The sequence below is a fragment of the Triticum aestivum genome, chromosome 6D (assembly GCF_018294505.1).
Source record: "Triticum aestivum cultivar Chinese Spring chromosome 6D, IWGSC CS RefSeq v2.1, whole genome shotgun sequence".
Lineage (NCBI taxonomy): Eukaryota > Viridiplantae > Streptophyta > Magnoliopsida > Poales > Poaceae > Triticum > Triticum aestivum.
The window spans coordinates 367,525,694-367,546,525 of record NC_057811.1 but is presented as its reverse complement, the minus strand read 5'-3'; the positions used below and the strand labels follow the sequence as shown (position 1 = coordinate 367,546,525).

The window sequence follows — 20,832 nt, the reverse complement described above, 5'->3', positions numbered from 1 at the left end:
CCCCGTTGCTATTCTTGAAGAAACTGAGCGCAAGACTCGCAACAAGTTAATCAAATTCCTGAAAGTAAAGTGGTCGCACCACTCCGACCGAGAAGCCACCTGGGAACGGGAGGACCATCTCCGTTCCGAATATCCGGAGTTCTTTCAGTCCTAGAACTCGGGACGAGATCCTCTCGTAGTGGTGGAGTGTTGTAACACCCCGGATGTAACTTTCCATATTTGTAACTCCAACTCTTGCCATTTTCGGCTATGTGTTATGATATTCCCTTCGTGGTCGGGTTTTGTTTTTTCGTTTTGCATTTTGTTCATGTCATGCATCTCATATCATGTCATCTTGTGCATCTCATTTGCATATGTGTTCGTCTCATGCATCCGAGCATTTCCCTGTTGTCCGTTTTGCAATCCGGCACTCCCACATGCACCGGCGCACCCCTCTTATTTCTTTTTGTGAGAGGGTGTTGAACGTTCTCGGAATGGACCGAGTCTTGTCAAGTGGCCTTGGTATACCACCGGTAGACCACCTGTCAAGTTTCGTTCCATTTGGAGGTCGTTTGATGCTCCAACGGTTAACCGGGTAACCGCAAAGTCCTTTTGTGTGTTGCAGCAAAACCCCCCTCCAAACAGCCCAAAACCCATCTAAGTCACTTCCATGCTCTAGGTCGTTCGATCACGATCGTGTGGGCGAAAACCGCACTCCATTTGGAGTCTCCTTGTCATCTTCCTTCTTGATATGCATCGCATATCATATCCCGCATATCATGCATGTTTTGCATCATGTTGCTTGTGTATTTCCCGTGATTGATTGTGGTTCCATTGCTTGTGTTCTTGTTTTGTGTAGATCCGGGAGACGAGTTCGTGAACGAGGAACCTGTTGAGTACGCTTACGAGGATCAAGCTTTCGACAACTCTGAGAACCTTGCAGGCAAGATGACCATACCCTCGAAATCACTTCTATCTTTGCTTTGCTAGTTGTTCGTTCTATTGGTATGCTGCGCTACCTACCACTTGCTATATCATGCCTCCCATATTGCCATGTCAAGCCTCTAACCATCCTTTCCTAGCAAACCGTTGTTTGGCTAAGTTTACCGCTTTTGCTCAGCCCTTCTTATAGCGTTGCTAGTTGCAGGTGAAGTTGAAGTTGGTTCCATGTTGGAACATGGATATTTTGGAATATCACAATATCTCTTATTTTAATTAATGCATCTATATATTTGGTAAAGGGTGGAAGGCTCGGCCTTATGCCTGGTGTTTTGTTCCACTCTTGCCACCCTAGTTTCCGCCATACCGGTATTATGTTCCTTGAATTTACGTTCCTTACGCGGTTGGGTGATTTATGGGACCCCCTTGACAGTTCGCCTTGAATAAAACTCCTCCAGCAAGGCCCAACTTTGGTTTTACCATTTGCCACCTAAGCCTTTTTCCCCTGGGTTTTCGCGAGCCCGAGGGTCATCTTTATTTAAACCCCCGGGCCAGTGTTCCTCTGAGTGCTGGTCCAAACTAGAGCCCTTTGCAGCGCCACCTCGGGGAAACTTGAGGCCTGGTTTTAGTTGTACGGACTGCTCATCCGGTGTGCCCTGAGAACGAGATATGTGCAGCTCCTATCGGGATTTGTCGGCACATTCGGGCGGCTTTGCTGGTCTTGTTTTACCATTGTCGAAATGTCTTGTAAACCGGGATTCCGAGACTGATCGGGTCTTCTCGGGAGAAGGTTTATCCTTCGTTGACCGTGAGAGCTTATAATGGGCTAAGTTGGGACACCCCTGTAGGGTATTATCTTTCGAAAGCCGTGCCCACGGTTATGAGGCAGATGGGAATTTGTTAATGTCTGGTTGTAGAGAACTGGTCACTTGACTTAATTAAAATACATCAACCGGGTGTGTAGCCGTGATGGTCTCTTCTCGGCGGAGTCCGGGAAGTGAACACGGTTTGAGTTATGCATGAACGTAAGTAGTTTCAGGATCACTTCTTGATCATTTCTAGCTTCGGGGCCGTTGCGTTGCTTCTCTTCTCGCTCTCGTTCGTGTATGTTAGCCACCACATATGCTTAGTGCTTGCTGCAGCTCCACCTCATTACACCATCCTTTCCTACAAGCTTAAATAGTCTTGATCTCGCGGGTGTGAGATTGCTGAGTCCTCGTGACTCACAGATTCTACCAAAACAGTTGCAGGTGCCGACGATGCCAGTGCAGATGACGCAACCGAGCTCAAGTGGGAGTTCGACGAGGAACGTGGTCGTTACTATGTGTCTTTTCCTGATGATCAGTAGTGGAGCCCAATTGGGACGATCGGGGATCTAGCATTTGGGGTTATCTTATTTTCATTTGGATTTGGCCGTAGTCGGTCTATGTGTGGATTTTGGATGATGTATGAATTATATTTATGTATTGTATGAAGTGGCGATTGTAAGCCAACTCTCGTTATCCCATTCTTGTTCATTACATGGGATTGTGTGAAGATGACCCTTCTTGCGACAAAACCACAATGAGGTTATGCCTCTAAGTCGTGCCTCGACACGTGGGAGATATAGTCGCATCGTGGGCGTGGCAAGATCCACTCGAAGAAACTAGATGGGGTTATTTCAAAGTGGATTTTGAAAAGGCGTATGATAAAGTCAAGTGGCCTTTTCTTCAGCAGGCAATGCGCATGAAGGGCTTTAGTGAAGCCTGGAGGAACCAAGTAGATACCCAAGTCCAGAAAGGTAGTGTCGGAGTCAAGGTGAATGATGACATCGGTCATTATTTCCAGACTCATAAGGGGTTGAGACAAGGGGATTCCATGTCTCCTCTTCTGTTTAATATTGTGGCTGACATGCTAGCTGTCCTTATTGGCAGGGCCAAACAGCGTAGCCATGTAGAAGGTTTAGTTCCTCATCTAGTCGATGGAGGGGTATCCATTCTACAATATGCAGATGACACTATTCTTTTCATGGAACATGACCTGGCTAAGGCACGTAATATGAAACTCATCTTATGTCTCTTTGAACAATTGTCTGGATTAAAAATTAATTTTCATAAGAGCGAGTTGTTCTGCTTTGGGAAGGCCAAAGATGTGGAACACACTTATAGACAATTGTTCGGATGTGAATTAGGTGCCATGCCATTCAATTACTTGGGAATACCGATTCATCACCGTAAATTATCCAATAAAGAATGGAAGTGTATTTAAGAATGAATTGAAAAAAACTCAGCTGCTGGAAGGGCAAGCTTATGTCATATGGAGGTAGACTAGTCCTGATTAACTCGGTATTGACTAGTATGCCGATGTTTTTACTCTCGTTCTTCGAAATTCCGAAAGGAGTTCGAAAGCGTCTTGATTTCTTTAGATCTCGTTTCTTTTGGCAGTCTGATGAGGCCAAGAGGAAATACCGTCTGGCGCGATGGGATATTCTTTGACGACCTAAAGACCAAGGGGGTCTCGGTATTGAGAACTTAGAGATTAAGAATAAATGCCTTATGAGCAAATGGCTTTACAAGCTCGAGACAGAGCTGGAGGGTATGAGGTCACAAATCCTGCGCAATAAGTATCTAAAATCCAAAACATTAGCCCAGGTTACCATGAGACCGACTGACTCGCCATTCTGGAATGGACTTATGCGAACGAAGGACTTGTTCTTTCGTAGGGTCAAATTCTTGGTTGGCAATGGGATGTCAACAAGATTTTGGGAGGATACGTGGTTAGGAGAGACACCTCTGGCCGTCCAATATCCCACCCTTTATAATATTGTGCAATGTAAGGAAGATTACGTAGGCACAGTCTTTCAAACTATTTCCCTGAATATCCAGTTCCGACGTGCGTTAGTTGGTGAGCTATGGAATGCCTGGATGCATTTGGTTCGGAGATTGATAGAAGTTCAACTCTCGGACCAGCCGGATTCGATACAATGGAAGTTAGCTAAGAATGAGATTTTGACGGTAAAATCTTTCTATTTGGATTTGATTAATTCTGGCCCAATCTCAAGGTCATTACACATCTGGAGGGTTAAGGTTCCTTTGCGGATTAAAATCTTTATGTGGTTTGTCCACAAGCAAGTGATACTCACAAAGGACAACTTAATTAAAAGGCGATGGGTAGGGAGTTCACGGTGCTGTTTTTGTGATCATGATGAAACAATACAACACTTATTTCTTGAATGCCCACTTGCCAAACTACTTTGGAGAACGATTCATATAGCTTTCAATATTAATCCTCCAGTTGATATTGCGTCGTTGTTTGGGACGTGGTTAGCTGGGGTTGAACAGATTATAGCGGCTCGTATTCGGATTGGAATATGTGCGCTATTATGGGCTATATGGAACTGTAGGAATGATATGATTTTTAACAGACAACACTCTTTAACTTTCTTGCAGGTTATCTTCAGAGCTACAGCTTGGATCCGTACGTGGTCCTTACTCACTCCTATGGACTCCAGGGAGCCTTTGGTTACTGGGTGCAACCAATGGAAGATGGTAGCTCGGGCTATATTCAACCGGTTCGGATGGCTTATCCTACATATCACTGTATCGGCTGCTTGTGTCAGCATGTAATTTTCTTTTTTATTTCTGCTCCATTTGCGAGCTGTTAGACCTTTTTTGTTGATACTCCGTGGATCTCTAATAAAATGGTTGTATGCATCTTCATGATGCAGAGACCGGGGGCTTGCCATTTCCAAAAAAAATTGTTGTACACATGTGTGTATGTAATTTATTTTCTTGATGCATATTTGCCTAATTATAGACAAGCCATCCGCATCTTATCCATGCAACCAAACAAAAAATCCTGGCTATCCTTCCACCTCCCATCTTTACAACCAAACAGAAAAATTGGTTATCCCCAACCACGTGGTTACAGATATCCTTAGCCAATCGCTTGCCGCCCTCAAACCAAACGCCACCTGTGTAGTTTGATTGTTGGGCGTTGGCTATGAACAATGCATGCATCCTGCAGGACATGTCAGAGCAGAAATGTCTCTTTATAATTCATCTGATATGCAGAGTGCTGCAGAGCTATACACTGCGAAATCCGTCCAATACGTATGACTCTAATATAGGGGCTCGAATCCCGAGGCAATTCCAATGGGTGTAGTCGCCCGGTGTTCCAATGCATTTTCGCACATTTTGCATAGTTTGAGAGGCAAACAAAAATATCATAATTTTACAACCAAATAAATTTAGCATAGTTTTACAAGCCGAATAAAAATTAAATTGTCTCAAATACATATGAAAAAATGCATCTATTGGTTGCCAACATGAGCCCACATATGCTCAACCAAACCATTTTGCAGCTGCTATGAGTTCTCCAATCACGCATTTCATGATGAAATTGGATGTACTGTGCCAATGTTGCCGCTCCTGCTCGCGGCGACGTCAGAGTGGGGGGAGGGGGGGAAGCTTCGGTGCCCCACGGCGAGGCGGTGGTGGCGGCGATGGGCTGCTGGAAGAGGCACCGAAAATGGGTGGCAGCGACGACGGGGCGGGGCAGGCGAGGGTTTGTTGTCGATATGGGTGGAAGAGGATGGCCAATGCGCCATCGACTAGCGGGCCAGGGGAAGGAGCAGGCGCGCGTCCGCTTTGTGTCCGCAACGACACAAATCAGGCTCAAAATTTGGCCGAAAATAAGTCGGTAGACGGATGAAAAGTGAACTCCATAAATGCGGCTTTTCATGCCGATCCAAACGGACGCGTGCGGATGAAATGAAATGGATCGGCGCGTTAGAGTTGCTCTAAGTTGCTCTAAGTTGCTCTAAGTTCTAAGTATAAAGTGGACTTACGGCGAAAATTGCGAAGTTGAGGTATCGGGCGTGTCATTTACACCCTTTTTGGGCCCTTCCAGTAGACGAGCATTTGGGCCCTGTACTGGATAAGGCGGCCTTCGGCTAAATCCCCATTCCTGCCATTCGCTCTTGCCCGGCTTCTCCCCACGCTCCCATGGCCGCCGTTTACCCCACCACGGCCGCCCTCCCCACGCGCCACCCCCCTCCTTCCTTCCTCAGGCCGCCGTCCCTGTCGTGGTCCGCCTCCATCACCCAGCACCGCATCCCCTTGTCACCGCGCCTCGCTCTCTCGCCGCCACCGGCGCCCAATCGGCGGTCATTCGTGGTCCGAGCGGCGTGGACGCGGCGGTCGCGCGGCGAGTTGGACAAGAGCCCGAACCGCAAGTCGTGGAAGCAGCGCACGGACATGTACATGCGCCCGTTCCTGCTCAACGTCTTCTTCTCCAAGCGCTTCGTCCACGCCAAGGTCATGCACCGGGGCACCAGCAAGGTCATCGCCGTCGCCACCACCAACGCCAAGGACCTCAGGACCACGCTGCCGTCCCTCATCGACGACAACGCCTGCCGGACCATCGGTCGCCTCATAGCCGAGAGGTCCATGGACGCCGACGTCTTCGCCATGGCGTACGAGCCCAAGAAGAACGAGAGGATCGAGGGGAAGCTCGGGATTGTCATCGACACCATTAAGGAGTATGGCATCATCTTTGCATAGGCAAGTTCCAGTGTAGGAGCAGAAACAGTTGTTATGTTGTGTTTGTTTAGTTTGATCCATGTAGCTGTTTTTGTTCAGCTTATCTTATATTGATGGTGATGATGATCTAGTAATAGGTTTTTCTGCTGTGCTGTTTGTCTTTTCATATTGGTGTTGCAATGCTGTTTTACTTGTAAAGTTTCTTAGGATATCCTTGGTTTGATTGTCCAGTGGGTAATACTATTAGGGAAAATGTTCATTGATAACACTAGTAAAACCCAGTTGACTAAATGCAAATGTTGCTGGAGCTATCCAATTTTGTCAAGTCTAATGTGGATATGGGCAGCTAATAACATTAACCAAAACTATAACGAGCAAGTTATGGATCTGAACTGTTTAGGAGTAACGAGTAAATATCAGAAAGTACATTAAGCCTGAGTACATGTTTTTACCATGCTCTTGTTGTTACTCATATTATACACTAGTATAAGGAACATGTGGATTTGCAAGGAAATTAGAGATGCACACAATTAATGGCTTAGTAAGGTGTATGTCTTTCAACTTTTGTTAGTTATCAGAAAATCGGTGAATGATTTCCACACATTGTTGTTTATGGTCTTCAAATAATAACTGAATGATCCTGATGCTCTATAAATGTTAACGGAATGATTTAGGCGTTGAGAGTTTAACTGCATGGTAAATATGTTCATCTGTTGGTTAGCTGAAGTGTTGTCTCTCGTGTTCATCAAAATTATGTGTGTGGAACTGGAAGAAAGCTTTTGTATGGAACAATACGAAATATTCGAAGGCTGATAAGACGCTCCTGTCTATATGAAATAAATGGTAGGTCCTCCCTCCGATCCATATTAATTGTTGTTGATTTAGTACAACTTACTAAATCAGCGACAGTTAATATGGATTGGAGGGAGTTGTAACTTTTTGACTGCCTAAGTTTATCCATGTACTGGGCAGTTTATATTCTGTTATGTCTTGTGGCTCATGTTTCATTCTACCAAGTTGAAATGTTTTCTCACGGACTAGTGATTACAATTATCTACGAGTACCTACCCAGTCATCACCTGTGCTGAGCCTAGAAGAAATTCGACTTGTTTCTCCACAAGTTGCATCAGTTGGTAAATCTCACTGAACAGTTGCATGCTTCAGTGCTGAAACTAGCACTTTGCCTAATTTCGGTACCATCTTGTCATATTTGCAGTGCACAGACACCATCCTGATATGGAGCTTTCCTGCTCGAATGCTCAGATGAAAGTACTTTCCTCCTCGTGTTTATGTTATTCATGGGAAAATGAATCAATGATGTAATTTAATGGAACGAAACTAGTCACTGCTGAGGTCATTTGGGCACATGTGAGGTATAATTGTGCTCATATGTTCATATGTTCGTCCTAGGCATAATTGTGCTGTCCGGCTATGCATCTTAAGCCTTAAGTGCTTTAATTATGCCTACAACAGAATGACCATAGATTCATGTTCTAGAGAAAAATGAGCTTTTGCTGCTGTGCAGTCTTTTGAAAGGTCACTGCGCTAGTAGTCAGCATGAACAAATGTCCCAGTGCCCTAATCTCCAAATTCATGTTGAAGAATCATGGCTGGTGAAACCTGCTCCCTGCTAGCTCATGTGTCTGAACTTTGCAGCCTCAGCACACGGGGCCGCCACCAATGCTGCTGCAGACGCAGTTTCAGCTGGGATCTTCTTGTCATCTCTTCCCTGCTACTCCCTCCGTCCCACAGCATAAGATCGTTTTTCAAGCTATAATCATCAGCTTGTCTTTCGACTTGGTTGACTCAAACTTGCAATTTCCACTGATCCCTGCAACTACGGTAGCCAGTCTTGCAACTGGGAGGGGATGCAGCATCCTGGCCGTTTGGAGACCAAGAGAGCAAGTCGAGGATTCCCTGAAACCAAATTTGAGGAAAAATAGCAGAAATGTTGTTAGAGCATCTACATTCACAGCCGGGCGCCCTAAATCCTTCTCAAACGCTCGGGCGGCTCCTCCGGTCACTCATCGGTCACGATTTTTCGACCCGGACGGACACCTCAACGGGCGGCCCGCCCGGTCACGATTTTTCGACTTGGATGGACACCTCAAACGCTCGTGCGGCCCGCCCGGTCACGATTTTTTGACCCAGACGGACGCCTCGAGCCTCAAACACCCGGGTTGACCGGCACCCCTCATATCCAGCCCAAATATGGGGCGGATACGGGGGTGGCCGGGCACGCCAGCCTCGTTGGACCCGGCCCATGCTGGCCCAACCCACCCCACATATATTCGTCCCCATCCGCTCGCGGGACCAAACCCCACCCACTTCACTCCACACCCCTCCACTCCCCTCCACCACTCGAGCTCACCTCCGGCGGTTTCCGGCCTTCTCTGGCATGGCAGGCAGCGGATCTGACTCCAACCAGTCCGGATCCGTCGACTGGGGTGTCATTCCATGCGGGTTGGAGGAGGCAATGGCGCTCCAGATTGCACTCCACCGCTCCCAGGAGGATAGCGCCCGGCCGACGGACGGATCTGTCCGCCGCAACTCCATAGCGTCGTCTCAACAGGTGCTCGGGTCCTCTGGGGCTGGATCCTCGCGGTCCCGGCAGCCGAAACCCCTCTCCTTCCCCATCACCGGTCGCGCAGACTATGAGTCCCACTGGGAACGGGCGGCCCGCCGTGGGAAGGAGAGGATAAGGGCCGCCGTGGCCCGTATCGCGGCGGAAATGGCGGCGGCTGATGCGGCGCCGCGGGCGGCCGCGGAGGAGGGAGCCTTCCGCGCCCGCATTGTGAAGAAACGACAGCAGAGGAACAAGCGCGCCCTCGCTCGAGAGCAGAATCGGGCGGTCTGTGCTATGGCCGGACTGTCACCGAAGGAGGAGAAGGCGGACAGTGACGGCGAGAACAGATCCGGCTTGATCCGTACTGCGTTTTCGACCGGTACTTCCGCGAGAAGGGCATCAAGGGTGCCGGGAAGGGCAAGGGCAGACGTGGACGAACTCCACCATAGCCAAACATGCCAAATTTTGGTAGTCCGATGGCATGTTTAGTTAGTAGTGATGGAGTAGTCGGATGATGTGTGTGCATCGACGTAGTTGCATGAGTTTGTATGGATTTGAGATATGATAATAGAGGTATCTGGATTTGGATTACATTATTTGAGGGGTGCCCGGTCAGTGCCCGCGGCCGCGCCTGGGCGTGTCCGCGGGTGTTTGAGGGGCCGAATTTGCCCATCGCGGTTGTAGATGCTCTTACATTCCAGCTCTACCAGAGCATCTCCACCTAGAATGAGCTAGTTTCGCCCCCACTTGCCCATGAACACGTCCGGATAGTGTTCAGGCTTGTCCACTCTGAACCACCATTTGTCCGTACACACGTTTGTGTCCCTCCAAATTGCCGAGGCACATGCATGTGATTGGTGGAGATGGAGAGAGAGAAGAAAGGGAGAAGATGATCCGGGGGGCTGGTTATGACGTGGTGGGCTTTCCAGACGTGTCCAAAAAAACCCATCTCCTCCAAAGATATGAGCTGGGTTTGGGGGTTTGTGGACGTTCGAACAAATGGGGGGATTTGGGGGCCTCTTCGTAATTCTCTTTGTGCTTATGTACACTGAATTTTGCCGTCAAGATACTTGTGGCCGCTAGCTCCTTCGCGTACCTCCGCGTCGAGCTGGGCGTCATCGCAGATTTCGTGCCCACGGCTAACAGTGCCCGCCTGCCGCCCATGGCTGACGACCTCGTGGTGCTCGCCAAGCCGCCGCAGCCGATCGTCACCTTCAACTCTGACTCCGGTGGGCAGCGTGGTGGTGCGCGTTTATAGTGTTTGATGAAATGCTTGAGAGAGAGAGGACTGCTAATGATGACATGTGGGCCTCACAGTCAACTTAGCGGTCAACCAAACGGAGTTGACCTTGTGGTGTCACGTGGACCTGAACGGGGCCATCGCTGTCATAATGCCCAATCGGTCACTAACTCGAAGTGGTAGCTTTTAAGGCAAAAATTGAATAGTGATGGTTTTAGGGACTTTTTTTAGGAATACCATCATGGCTTACTTTATTGATTTGACATAATGATTACATCGTTTGCGAGGGCAAAAACAAAAAAAATCAGGAGTACATTATTATCAAAAGCAAATTTAGCTAAACTATGGGCAATATTATTCACCTCTCGCACACAATGAAGATAATGGACCGAGACTATCATCCCAGCCATGACGAAGCATTTTGCATAGATCGCCGATGCTTCATTCCATATTCTTTCCTGACCCGTGCACGAAGAAATAACTTCCATAGTCAGAGTCAATTTCTATGGAATGGAACCCTAGCGAGTTTGCTAGTGCCGGACCCTCTTTCATTGCCATTGATTCTGTTCATCTGTTGTATGCACATCAGTAACGTGGGGAGTTTGAGAACATGCCGCCGCGGCCAAGAAAACACCACTAGCATCTCTGTTAACGGCTCCAGTCGACCTCGTCAACATGAAAAGATGCATCCACATTGACTTTTACTGTTCCATGGGAAGGTCTCTTCCACTTCAGCCTCGTTCCATCAATAGAGATATTCCTTGCATTTCTTGCTCTATGGTGATTTAGACATATGACTGGAACCGCCATCGCCCATCTAGTTGTATTAGGAGTTTGATCATTGTGAGTTTGCTGCCGCCGCATCCACCAGAGATACCAGCAAGTCGTTGAGATCCCCTCCTTGACTCCTATGCTCGGCATATTTGGCATGGGGCTGTCCGGGAGGTGTAAAATTTGTTCCATTACGACTGAACCAGATCGGTCTTCCCTCCTTGCATCATCTATAACTTGTGCGAATCGCAGAATCCGCCACGTCTCCTTCGCCCTTTCACATTCAAATAGCAGGTGCAAGACATCTTCCGCGCCCTGTGAACATATGGGACATTGTCCAATACTGCCAACATGTCCATTCCTCAGAATTGATAAAAATAATAATTTCCTGATAGTTTTAAGGATGGTTCCCTGGATTGTGGTAGTTTTTCATTATATGCTCAACGGATCGCACACAACTGACTACTTCATAACTTGTTGACAACGGTGGACGACTAGTTCAACTACAACACCTTGGTCTGCATGGCTGCGAATAACGTGAACGATGCGGTCATGCCGACCAAGACGTATGCTCTCTTCATCTTGGTGCTGGTACATCTACTGATCGATAGATGTGCTAGATACATGTTCAACCGTCGCGTGTCTATTTGCATATGCTAGTTAATTCTGGTAAGTTGTAAGCTTATGTCATGATGCTATTCTGGATTTAATTAATAGAGATTACTAATTATCACAACACATGTGTTGCACTCAGTATTTCTCGGGTGAAAGAAAAACTAACAGTACAGGTGTGGATTGACTAGGCACCATGCATGCACGGGTCTGGTCTGTTTTCAGCTACCCCCTGAAGCTTGACACGCCTTGTGAAGCAGGGAACAGAGACGCCGTACGTGGCTTTCTGCATTGACCGCGCCAACGGTTAGCTTAAGGGATAAGATAAAAACATGTCTTGCTGAGCCATCCACATTTAGTACTGAAGAATGAAGAAAGTGCTGCTGGTACTATAATTTCAGAGAGAACTTGCCTGGTCAATAACCAATCAACCCCAGCTAATTAGATAGGAGTATATATGACGGTGACGCATATGCATGCCCGGCACCACTCGGCGGCAGCGTTGTCAAAATCTGGCCATGGGAGACACTACGCTATCTCGACGGCACTGCAATAAGTCGTCTTTTCTTTCCTTTTTCTTTTCGTGTGGATGATGATTTTTATCTTTGCTTCTATGTTGAAGAACACAGGCCGAAGCGTCTGATACCTGCAGTCTGCTAGAATTTGCATCAACATATTTTATGCACAACTAGGCCGTCAGGTACGTAAAGACGGATTCCTTAAGAGGAGTAGACAAAGATGCAAAATGGCCGTTTTGCTCGTGTATATAGCTCCGATCTTTCTACGGTCGGTGTTGGGGTTGAACAAATCAGCTGCCCGCCCTCGTCGCGCGGGCATAAGCCAGGAACCTGCCGCAGAACGAGAGTTGTTCATGCACACGCGTGCCGAGCTCTCACCACGTACGGAGATGGGAGACCCGCTGCCTCCCGGGATGGAGCTAGCACAAGAAACCAACGGGCGGAAGCTAGCTAGCGTGACGTGACGAACGCCTGGCAGTAATTTTCTCTTCTCCCGCCTACGTCTCTACGCGAACAACACTGTCCGTCGCGCCCGTTCCACTGTAACCAAGACTATATTGCTCAGGACTTGTAGTACTACTAGAAATGTTGGAAGAGCGTGCGTGAGAGTGACACACGCCGACCGCTGGAAGGTTCCGCCGCCGCTGAGGCGTACGTGGAGGCGAGATCGCGCGCTCATCATCTTCACGCACACGCTGAATTCAGTTCCATCGGGGTCCGTGTCGGGGGCACCGGGGCAGCCGTTGCGCCATTCGCATGCGCTGCGCTGCGTGCGCGCGCGCACACGCATGCAGCCTATCGAGGAGGGGCGGACACGGCTCTGACGAATGGAACGGCTCTCTGGATCATGGTGAGCTAGCACTCCCTCCTCTTCGGTTTATAGGGCTCAAATATAAAATCTCATCAATCAAGACAAATGGTGAGTGTTGGAATGTATCTCGTGCTTTACGAAACTACCCAAACTAAATTGATGCATTAATTAGGATTAACTACAGTGCATGCATGCTTGACCACTAGATGAATAGTAGCATTACATGCATTGGTTAGTTTTTTTAATTCTTGCATGCGAAGATTTAATGTGCCTCGAAGTCTCAAAAGGAGATGGAGATGAACCCTTTAAATTGAAAAATAAAAAAATTGAGATAAGCCTTATAAACCGGAAAGGAGGAAGTACCAAGTTGGCGCACCTCCTACAAGACGTCTTTCTCGTCGGTTTAATTGCATGGAATGGATATTGGGTCGTCGTCGTCTCCGGCTACTTGGCCATTTGTTGCAGATAATAGAGACGAAAATGAGTAAGTAATTAATCTAAAAAAAGTGTATATATGGTGTAGTAATACGCACGTCGGCACGTGCTGCCTCACCGCTACTTAGTACACTCCATACATCCGAGGGCAGAAGACCGAAACTCGTCGTTTAGCTAGACGTTCCATATAGATTAAGACATTTTTTTATGAATACGCAAGAGCTTGACGAAATTTAAAGCGAGCGAGCAAAACAGAGTCTTCACGAATGAAAACAGCGCCATGAAGCCGTCGCCATCAGATCCGGAGAACCGGACCTAGAGTTTCTCCTGAGCTCACGAGGGGCACAAACGAAGGCATGGAAGAGCCTCCAAGAAGGGAAAATGCCCCCCCCCCCCCCCCCCCGCAGGTGTCGTCACTGCTAGCACCGGCAAGCCGGGCAGATATTTCTCCCTGGCCTTAGTCTGAGCAATCCCAAAGCCGTCGGATCCGGAATCGTTGAGGGAGCCACTACTAGTCAAAACTACCATGCCGGGAAGGGAAGGGTGGGGCTGCACCAACCGCCGGAGGTGGTGCCGGACACCACCGAAACACACATGCATTGGATCTAGCGCAAGGCGAGGCGTGGAGCTATACATGGTTGGGTAGGCGGCGAGGCAAGGGAACCGACACAGGGAAGGCGACAACGATTGATATCGCGGGCAAGCAAGGTGTTGGCGGACGCAGATCCAAGTTGCCGGGGCGTAGCCGATAAGACAACGACGGGCCAATTGAGCTGGACGGGACACATCCACTAGGTCGTCGGGGACGAAGCCGCGTCGACGGAGGACGTCGGCAAGCCGCGGATACCGGATAACATATGTCCGAGGCCACGGGGGTCGAAGCAGTGCCAGCATAGACCCCACTACGAGGCGCCTGATGACACACAAGTATAGGGGATCAATTGTAGCTCTTTTCGATAAGTAAGAGTGTCGAACCCAACGAGGAGCAAAAGGAAATGACAAGTGGTTTTCAGCAAGGTAATGTCTGCAAGTGCTAAAATTGTAATTAACAGAGTAGTTTGATAGCAAGATATTTTGTAATGAGCAAGTAACGATAATAGTAACAAAAGTGCAGCAAGGTAGCTCAATCCTTCTAAGGCAAAGGACATGCGAAAACGGTCTCTTATAGTAAGCAAAGCGTTCTTGAGGGTACACGGGAATTTCATCTAGTCACTTTCACCATGTTGATTCAATTCGTGTTCGCTACTTTGATAATTTAATATGTGGGTGGACCGGTGCTTAGCTGCTGTTCTTACTTGAACAAGCCTCCTATTTATGATTAACCCCCTCACAAGCATCCGCAACCGCGAGAAAAGTGTTAAGAATAAATTCTAACCATAACACTAAACTTTTGGGTTCAATCGGTCCCATACGGAATAGCGCAAAAACTAGGGTTTAAGCTTCTGTCACTCTCGCAACCCATCATCTAATAACTACTCCACAATGCATTCCCTTAGGCCCAAATATGGTGAAGTGTCATGTAGTCGACGTTCACATGACACCACTAAGGGAGTCACAACATACATACTATCAAAATACCGAACACATATCAAGTTCACATGATTACTTGCAACATGATTTCTCCCATGACCTCAAGAACAAAAATAACTACTCACAAGTGATAAACATGCTCAAGATCAGAGGGGTATTAAATAGCATATTGGATCTGAACATATAATCTTCCACCAAATAAACCATATAGCAATCAACTACAAGATGTAATCAACACTACTAGTCACCCACAAGCACCAATCTATAGTTCCGGTACAAAGATTGAACACAAGAGATGAACTAGGATTTGAGATGAGATGGTGCTGTTGAAGATGTTGATGGAGATTGCCCTCCCCAAGATGGGAGTTGTTGGTGATGATGATGACGATGATTTCCCCCTCCGGGAGGGAAGTTCCCCCGGAGGAATCGCTCCGCCGGAGGGCAAAAGTGTTCCTGCCCAAGTTCCGCCTTGAGACGGCGGCGCTCCGTCCCGAAAGTCTTCTCCTTAATTTTTCTAGGTCAAAATGACCTATGTACCAGAAGATGGGCACCGGAGGTGGGCTTGGGTGAGCATAACCCACCAGGGCACGCCTGGGCTCCCTAGCATGCCTAGGTGGGTTGTGCCCACCTGGTGGGCCCCCTCTGGTACTTAGTTGCTCCAATATTCTTCAAATATTCCATAAAAAATCTCTATGAAGTTTCAGCTTGTTTGGAGTTGTGCAGAATGGGTGGCCTGACATAGCTTTTCCAGGTCCAGATTTCCAGCAGCCGGATTCTCCCTCTTTGTGTGTACCTTGCGTATTATGAGAGAAAAGACATTAGAATTACTCCAAAAAGCATTATTATGCATAAAAACATTATAAATAACAGTAGGAAAAGATGATGCAAAATGGACGTATCAACTCCCCCAAGCTTAGACCTCACTTGTGCTCAAGCGAAAACCGAAATCGAAAAACATGTCCACATGCTTAGAGAGAGAGGTGTCGATAAAAACAAAATACGAACATAGAAGCATCATGTAGATTATTATAACAGCAACAAATTTAAACACGAGACTTTTCTCATAGAACTTTTATCATAAACTTCTCATGAATAAGTGACAATTCATCACACAGTTGAAGTGTAAATCATAAACTCTATTAGAAACCAACAAACTATGTTCTCAGTCAACTTTGCAACTACAATTCATCATCTTTTCAGGAAGGGTCACGTATAGGAGCCTTTAGGCAAGTCCACATACTCAACCATCATATAGTCTTCTATGATTGCTAACACTCATCGCATACATATGAGCAAAACGTTTCAACCGGACACATAGAAAGATAGGGGCTTGCAGTTTCGCCTCCCGACGTATTCACCTCAAGGGTGATTTCAACAATAATAACTCATGCTACCCATATTCAACTGGACATATGTGCCTAGATTTTTCCTCACCACATGATGCTTGCTGAAGGAGAAAAATAAAAAGGAATAGAGAGAAGAAACTTGACTCTTGCATAAAAGTAAATAAATAAAATTGAAAGATAGGCCCTTCGCTAGGGAAGCAGAGGTTGCCATGCGCTTATTTGTTTGTATGCTCAACCCCTTCGTGAAAAAGAACGTCATGTTGTATTGCCCCTTGTGATAGCGACCTTTATTATGTACTCTGTCGCTTTTATTCTTCACCATCACAAGTTCATACAACGCTTAATTTTCTCTTACACTTAGTGATCTCGCACCGACGACAACTTACTTGAAGGATCTTGCTCAATCCCTAGGTAGGTATTGTGGACTCTTGAAAATAAGATTTGGGTTTAAGGGTTTTTGGATGCACAAGTAGTATCTCTACTTGGTGCGGAATTTTGGCTAGAAAAGATAGGGGCAAGCACCACATTTTGAAGGATCTATGACAATATAACTTCTATGTGAATATGAACAAACATAAATCATTACATTGTCTTCCTTGTCCAACGTCAACAATTTTGGCATATAATATTTTGATGGGGGCTCACAATCGCAAAAGATTTCTAGGATAGTGTATTTATATGTGAATCTTCTCTTCCCTTATTAATTCTTTCATGAGTTGCATCATTGACCAATGCTATGTTTGTCAATCTCTAATCAAATTTTCTACTTATACTTTTCCTTATGTGGTGTCATCACCTACCATAAGATTAGCATATGATCCTTTTCATTTATTTCCTTTCTTTTTATTGCAACATGAAAGTAAAGAAAGCAAAAACTCAAACAAACTTTATTATATATCTCGCACACGATTACAAGGATAGATCACTAAGCAAGCTCTCGAAAAGAAGGGATCAAACTAAACTTCTATTCATCTAAAGCAAAGGATCGAACTAAAATAAGTAAAGGAAAAAGATAGTGGGGATGATACGATTCCGGGGCACCTCCCCCAAGCTTGGTGGAAGCCAAGGGGAGTGCCCATACCCGAAACTCAATTTTCTTTTGGTGATGAAGAAGAAGGTGGTGGTGAAGTAGAGATCCTGTCTTTCAAGATCAAGAGATTCTCCCATCTACGTATGATGCTCTGGAGGAAGATGATGTGCTCTCGATGCAGAATATTTTCACGAGTGAGGTATTTATTCTGCACACGAACCGTTTCAACGATCCGAAAGGCTGCAATCTCAGTAGGGGTAAGATGAGCATAATAAGGTTTAAGGATATCTTCTTCTTCCTCCTCAGCTGGCAGTGCTTGTTCGACCACCGGGGGTAGATCTCCAGTAGCCTCCTTGCTTTTGTCTCCCTTGACGGCTCCTATGGGTTCCTCTCTCTTCAGCTCAATCTTCATCAACCAAGCATCTTCTTCCATGTTGTCGGAGGAGGAGGAAGCCATGATGCCTGGCTTAATAGATCTGACCGAAAACAGCAAGAAGAGAAAACAGAAGATTTCTCCGCGATACGGTGGTCAATAGGTTCGGCGGGTATATAAAGATTTTTTTATCTTGGGAGACAAGCAAACAAAAGAAAAACGAAGACCGGAAGGTGCCCCAGGTGGGTGTCGGTGTCAAAACCGGCGGATCTCGGGTAGGGGGTCCCGAACTGTGCGTCTAAGGCGGATGGTAACAGGAGGCGGGGGACACGATGTTTACCCAGGTTCGGGCCCTCTCGATGGAGGTAATACCCTACTTCCTGCTTGATTGATCTTGATGATATGAGTATTACAAGAGTTGATCTACCACGAGATCGTAGAGGCTAAACCCTAGAAGCTAGCCTATGGTATGATTATTGTTGTCCTACGGACTAAACCCTTCGGTTTATATAGACACCGGAGGGGTCTAGGGTTACACAGAGTCGGTTACAAGGGAGGAGATCTACATATCCGTATTGCCAAGCTTGCCTTCCACGCCAAGGAGAGTCCCATCCGGACACGGGTCGAAGTCTTCAATCTTGTGTCTTCATAGTCCAACAGTCCGGCCGAAGGATATACTCCGGCTGTCCGAGGACCCCCTAATCCAGGACTCCCTCAGTAGCCCCTGAACCAGGCTTCAATGACGATGAGTCCGGCGCGCAGATTGTCTTCGACATTGCAAGGCGGGTTCCTCCTCCGAATACTCCATATAAGATTTGAACACAAGGATAGTGTCCGGCTCTGCAAAACAAATTCCACATACCACCGCAGAGAGAATAATATTTCCACAAATCTAATCTGCTGACACATTCGGCAGCATGATATCACACCACGGCCTGGTCATTATTCGAACCGTTTCTCAACCAGCTACTGCACATATTGCGAGGCGGTTTTCTTAGCACGTCTTGTCGAAGCAGAGATCGTGTCCCCTTATCACGGGATTCTCATCAATACGGGTGTGGGTAACCCAACCGCGCCATCAGTTACGGCGCTTGGGGAATAAGCGAGTTTACCAGGCAGGTGGGGAGGCGTATAGTTTCTTTCGCCCTTATAAAGGGACGAGGATTCCTCTTTTTCACCCACGCCTTCTTCCTCCTTGCTCATCCATTCTTGCGCACTCGAGCTCCAGCACCCAAGTTTGCATTTTCTCCTCAAACCACTCCAAGCATGTCCGGAGCGGGAGGCAAGTGGATGGTCTCCTCCGTTACGGAAGAGGACATCACAAATCTACGGAGAGCCGGATATCTGGCCGCGGATATCGCGCACCGGCTGCTAGATGCGGGGCAGATCGTCCCTACTCCAGAACCCCATGAGAGGGTGGTTTTTCTTACCCACTTCGTCCACGGACTGGGATTTCCCCTCCACCCGTTTGTCCGCGGGCTCATGTTCTACTACGGGCTGGACTTTTACGATCTGGCCCCCAATTTCATCCTCAACATCTCGGCGTTTCACTACAAAAAAAAAGACACATCCGTGACATTTTGGGCCGAACGAATTTTTTTTCTGTCATACATATGACACTTCGATGACGATAATTGTGACAAAACCCGGGATCATCATAGATGTGGTGGGCTCCTACTTCTATGACAAAAAATCATGACAGAAAATGGGCTTTTCATCCTGGGCGGGCCGGAGACGCAGCTGCATGACATTCTTTGGGCCGTCCATGACGGAAAAAACCCTGGTAGAAGCGAGGGCGAGGAAAATTTCGGGGAGTTCCCGGTTACGGTGGGAGGTCGGGGGCTGAGCGATGTGCGTTTCTCTCATACACGTACGCGCGTGTGTGCGAGGCATTGGTTCTAACCGAACCCGAGCGAGGCGTTGGGCTCTAATTGAACCCGAGCGATTGCACTGCGGTCTACGCGTTACTAAACCCGAGCGATCGATCGATGGCTGTTAACTGAACCCGATCGAGCGATTCCTGAAGGAAATATGCCCTAGAGGCAATAATAAAGTATTATTTATTTCCTTTTATCATGATAAATGTTTATTATTCATGCTAGAATTGTATTAACCAGAAACATAATACATGTGTGAATACATAGACAAACAGAGTGTCACTAGTATGCCTCTACTTGACTAGCTCGTTAATCAAAGATGGTTATGTTTCCTAGCCATAGACATGAGTTGTCATTTGATTAACGGGATCACCTCATTAGGAGAATGACGTGATTGACTTGACCCATTCCGTTAGCTTAGCACTCGATCGTTTAGTATGCTGCTATTGCTTTCTTCATGACTTATACATGTTCCTATGACTATGAGATTATGCAACTCCCGTTTACCGGAGGAACACTTTGTGTGCTACCAAACGTCACAACGTAACTGGGTGATTATAAAGGAGCTCTACAGGTGTCTCCAAAGGTACTTGTTGGGTTGGCGTATTTCGAGATTAGGATTTGTCACTCCGATTGTCGGAGAGGTATCTCTGGGCCCACTCGGTAATGCACATCACTATAAGCCTTGCAAGCATTGTAACTAATGAGTTAGTTGCGGGATGATGTATTACAGAACGAGTAAAGAGACTTGCCGGTAACGAGATTGAACTAGGTATCGAGATACCGACGATCGAATCTCGGGCAAGTAACATACCGATGACAAAGGGAACAACGTATGTTGTTATGCGGTCTGACCGATAAAGATCTTCGTAGAATATGTGGGAACCAATATGAGCATCCAGGTTCCGCTATTGGTTATTGACCGGAGAGGTGTCTCGGTCATGTCTACATAGTTCTCGAACCCGTAGGGTCCGCACGCTTAACGTTACGATGACAGTTATATTATGAGTTTATATGTTTTGATGTACCGAAGGTTGTTCGGAGTCCCAGATATGATCACGGACATGACGAGGAGTCTCGAAATGGTCGAGACATAAAGATTGATATATTGGAAGCCTATGTTTGGACATCGGAAGTGTTCCGGGTGAAATTGGGATTTTTCCGGAGTACCCGGAGGTTACCGGAACCCCCCGGTAACTTAATGGGCCTTAGTGGGCCTAGGTGGAAGAGAGAAGAGGAGGCTAGGGCAGGGCCGCACCCCCCTTCCTCCCGCAGTCCGAATA

At 47.1% G+C, this 20,832-nt stretch overlaps 1 protein-coding gene across 1 annotated transcript; it reads left to right on the top strand.

The window, feature by feature from the left end:
* Positions 1 to 5,815: 5,815 nt before the first annotated feature.
* Positions 5,816 to 7,910, top strand: LOC123145133 (39S ribosomal protein L18, mitochondrial). Its single transcript, XM_044564456.1, has 2 exons — positions 5,816 to 6,461; positions 7,657 to 7,910. Exon 1 carries the CDS (start codon positions 5,904 to 5,906, stop codon positions 6,459 to 6,461), a length of 558 nt encoding a protein of 185 aa, XP_044420391.1. The 5' UTR covers positions 5,816 to 5,903; the 3' UTR covers positions 7,657 to 7,910.
* The last annotated feature ends 12,922 nt before the right edge of the window (positions 7,911 to 20,832 follow it).

Bases quoted from the DNA above. Each gene is read 5' to 3' on its own strand.
- LOC123145133 (XM_044564456.1), top strand. From the start codon at position 5,904: ATGGCCGCCGTTTACCCCACCACGGCCGCCCTCCCCACGCGCCACCCC.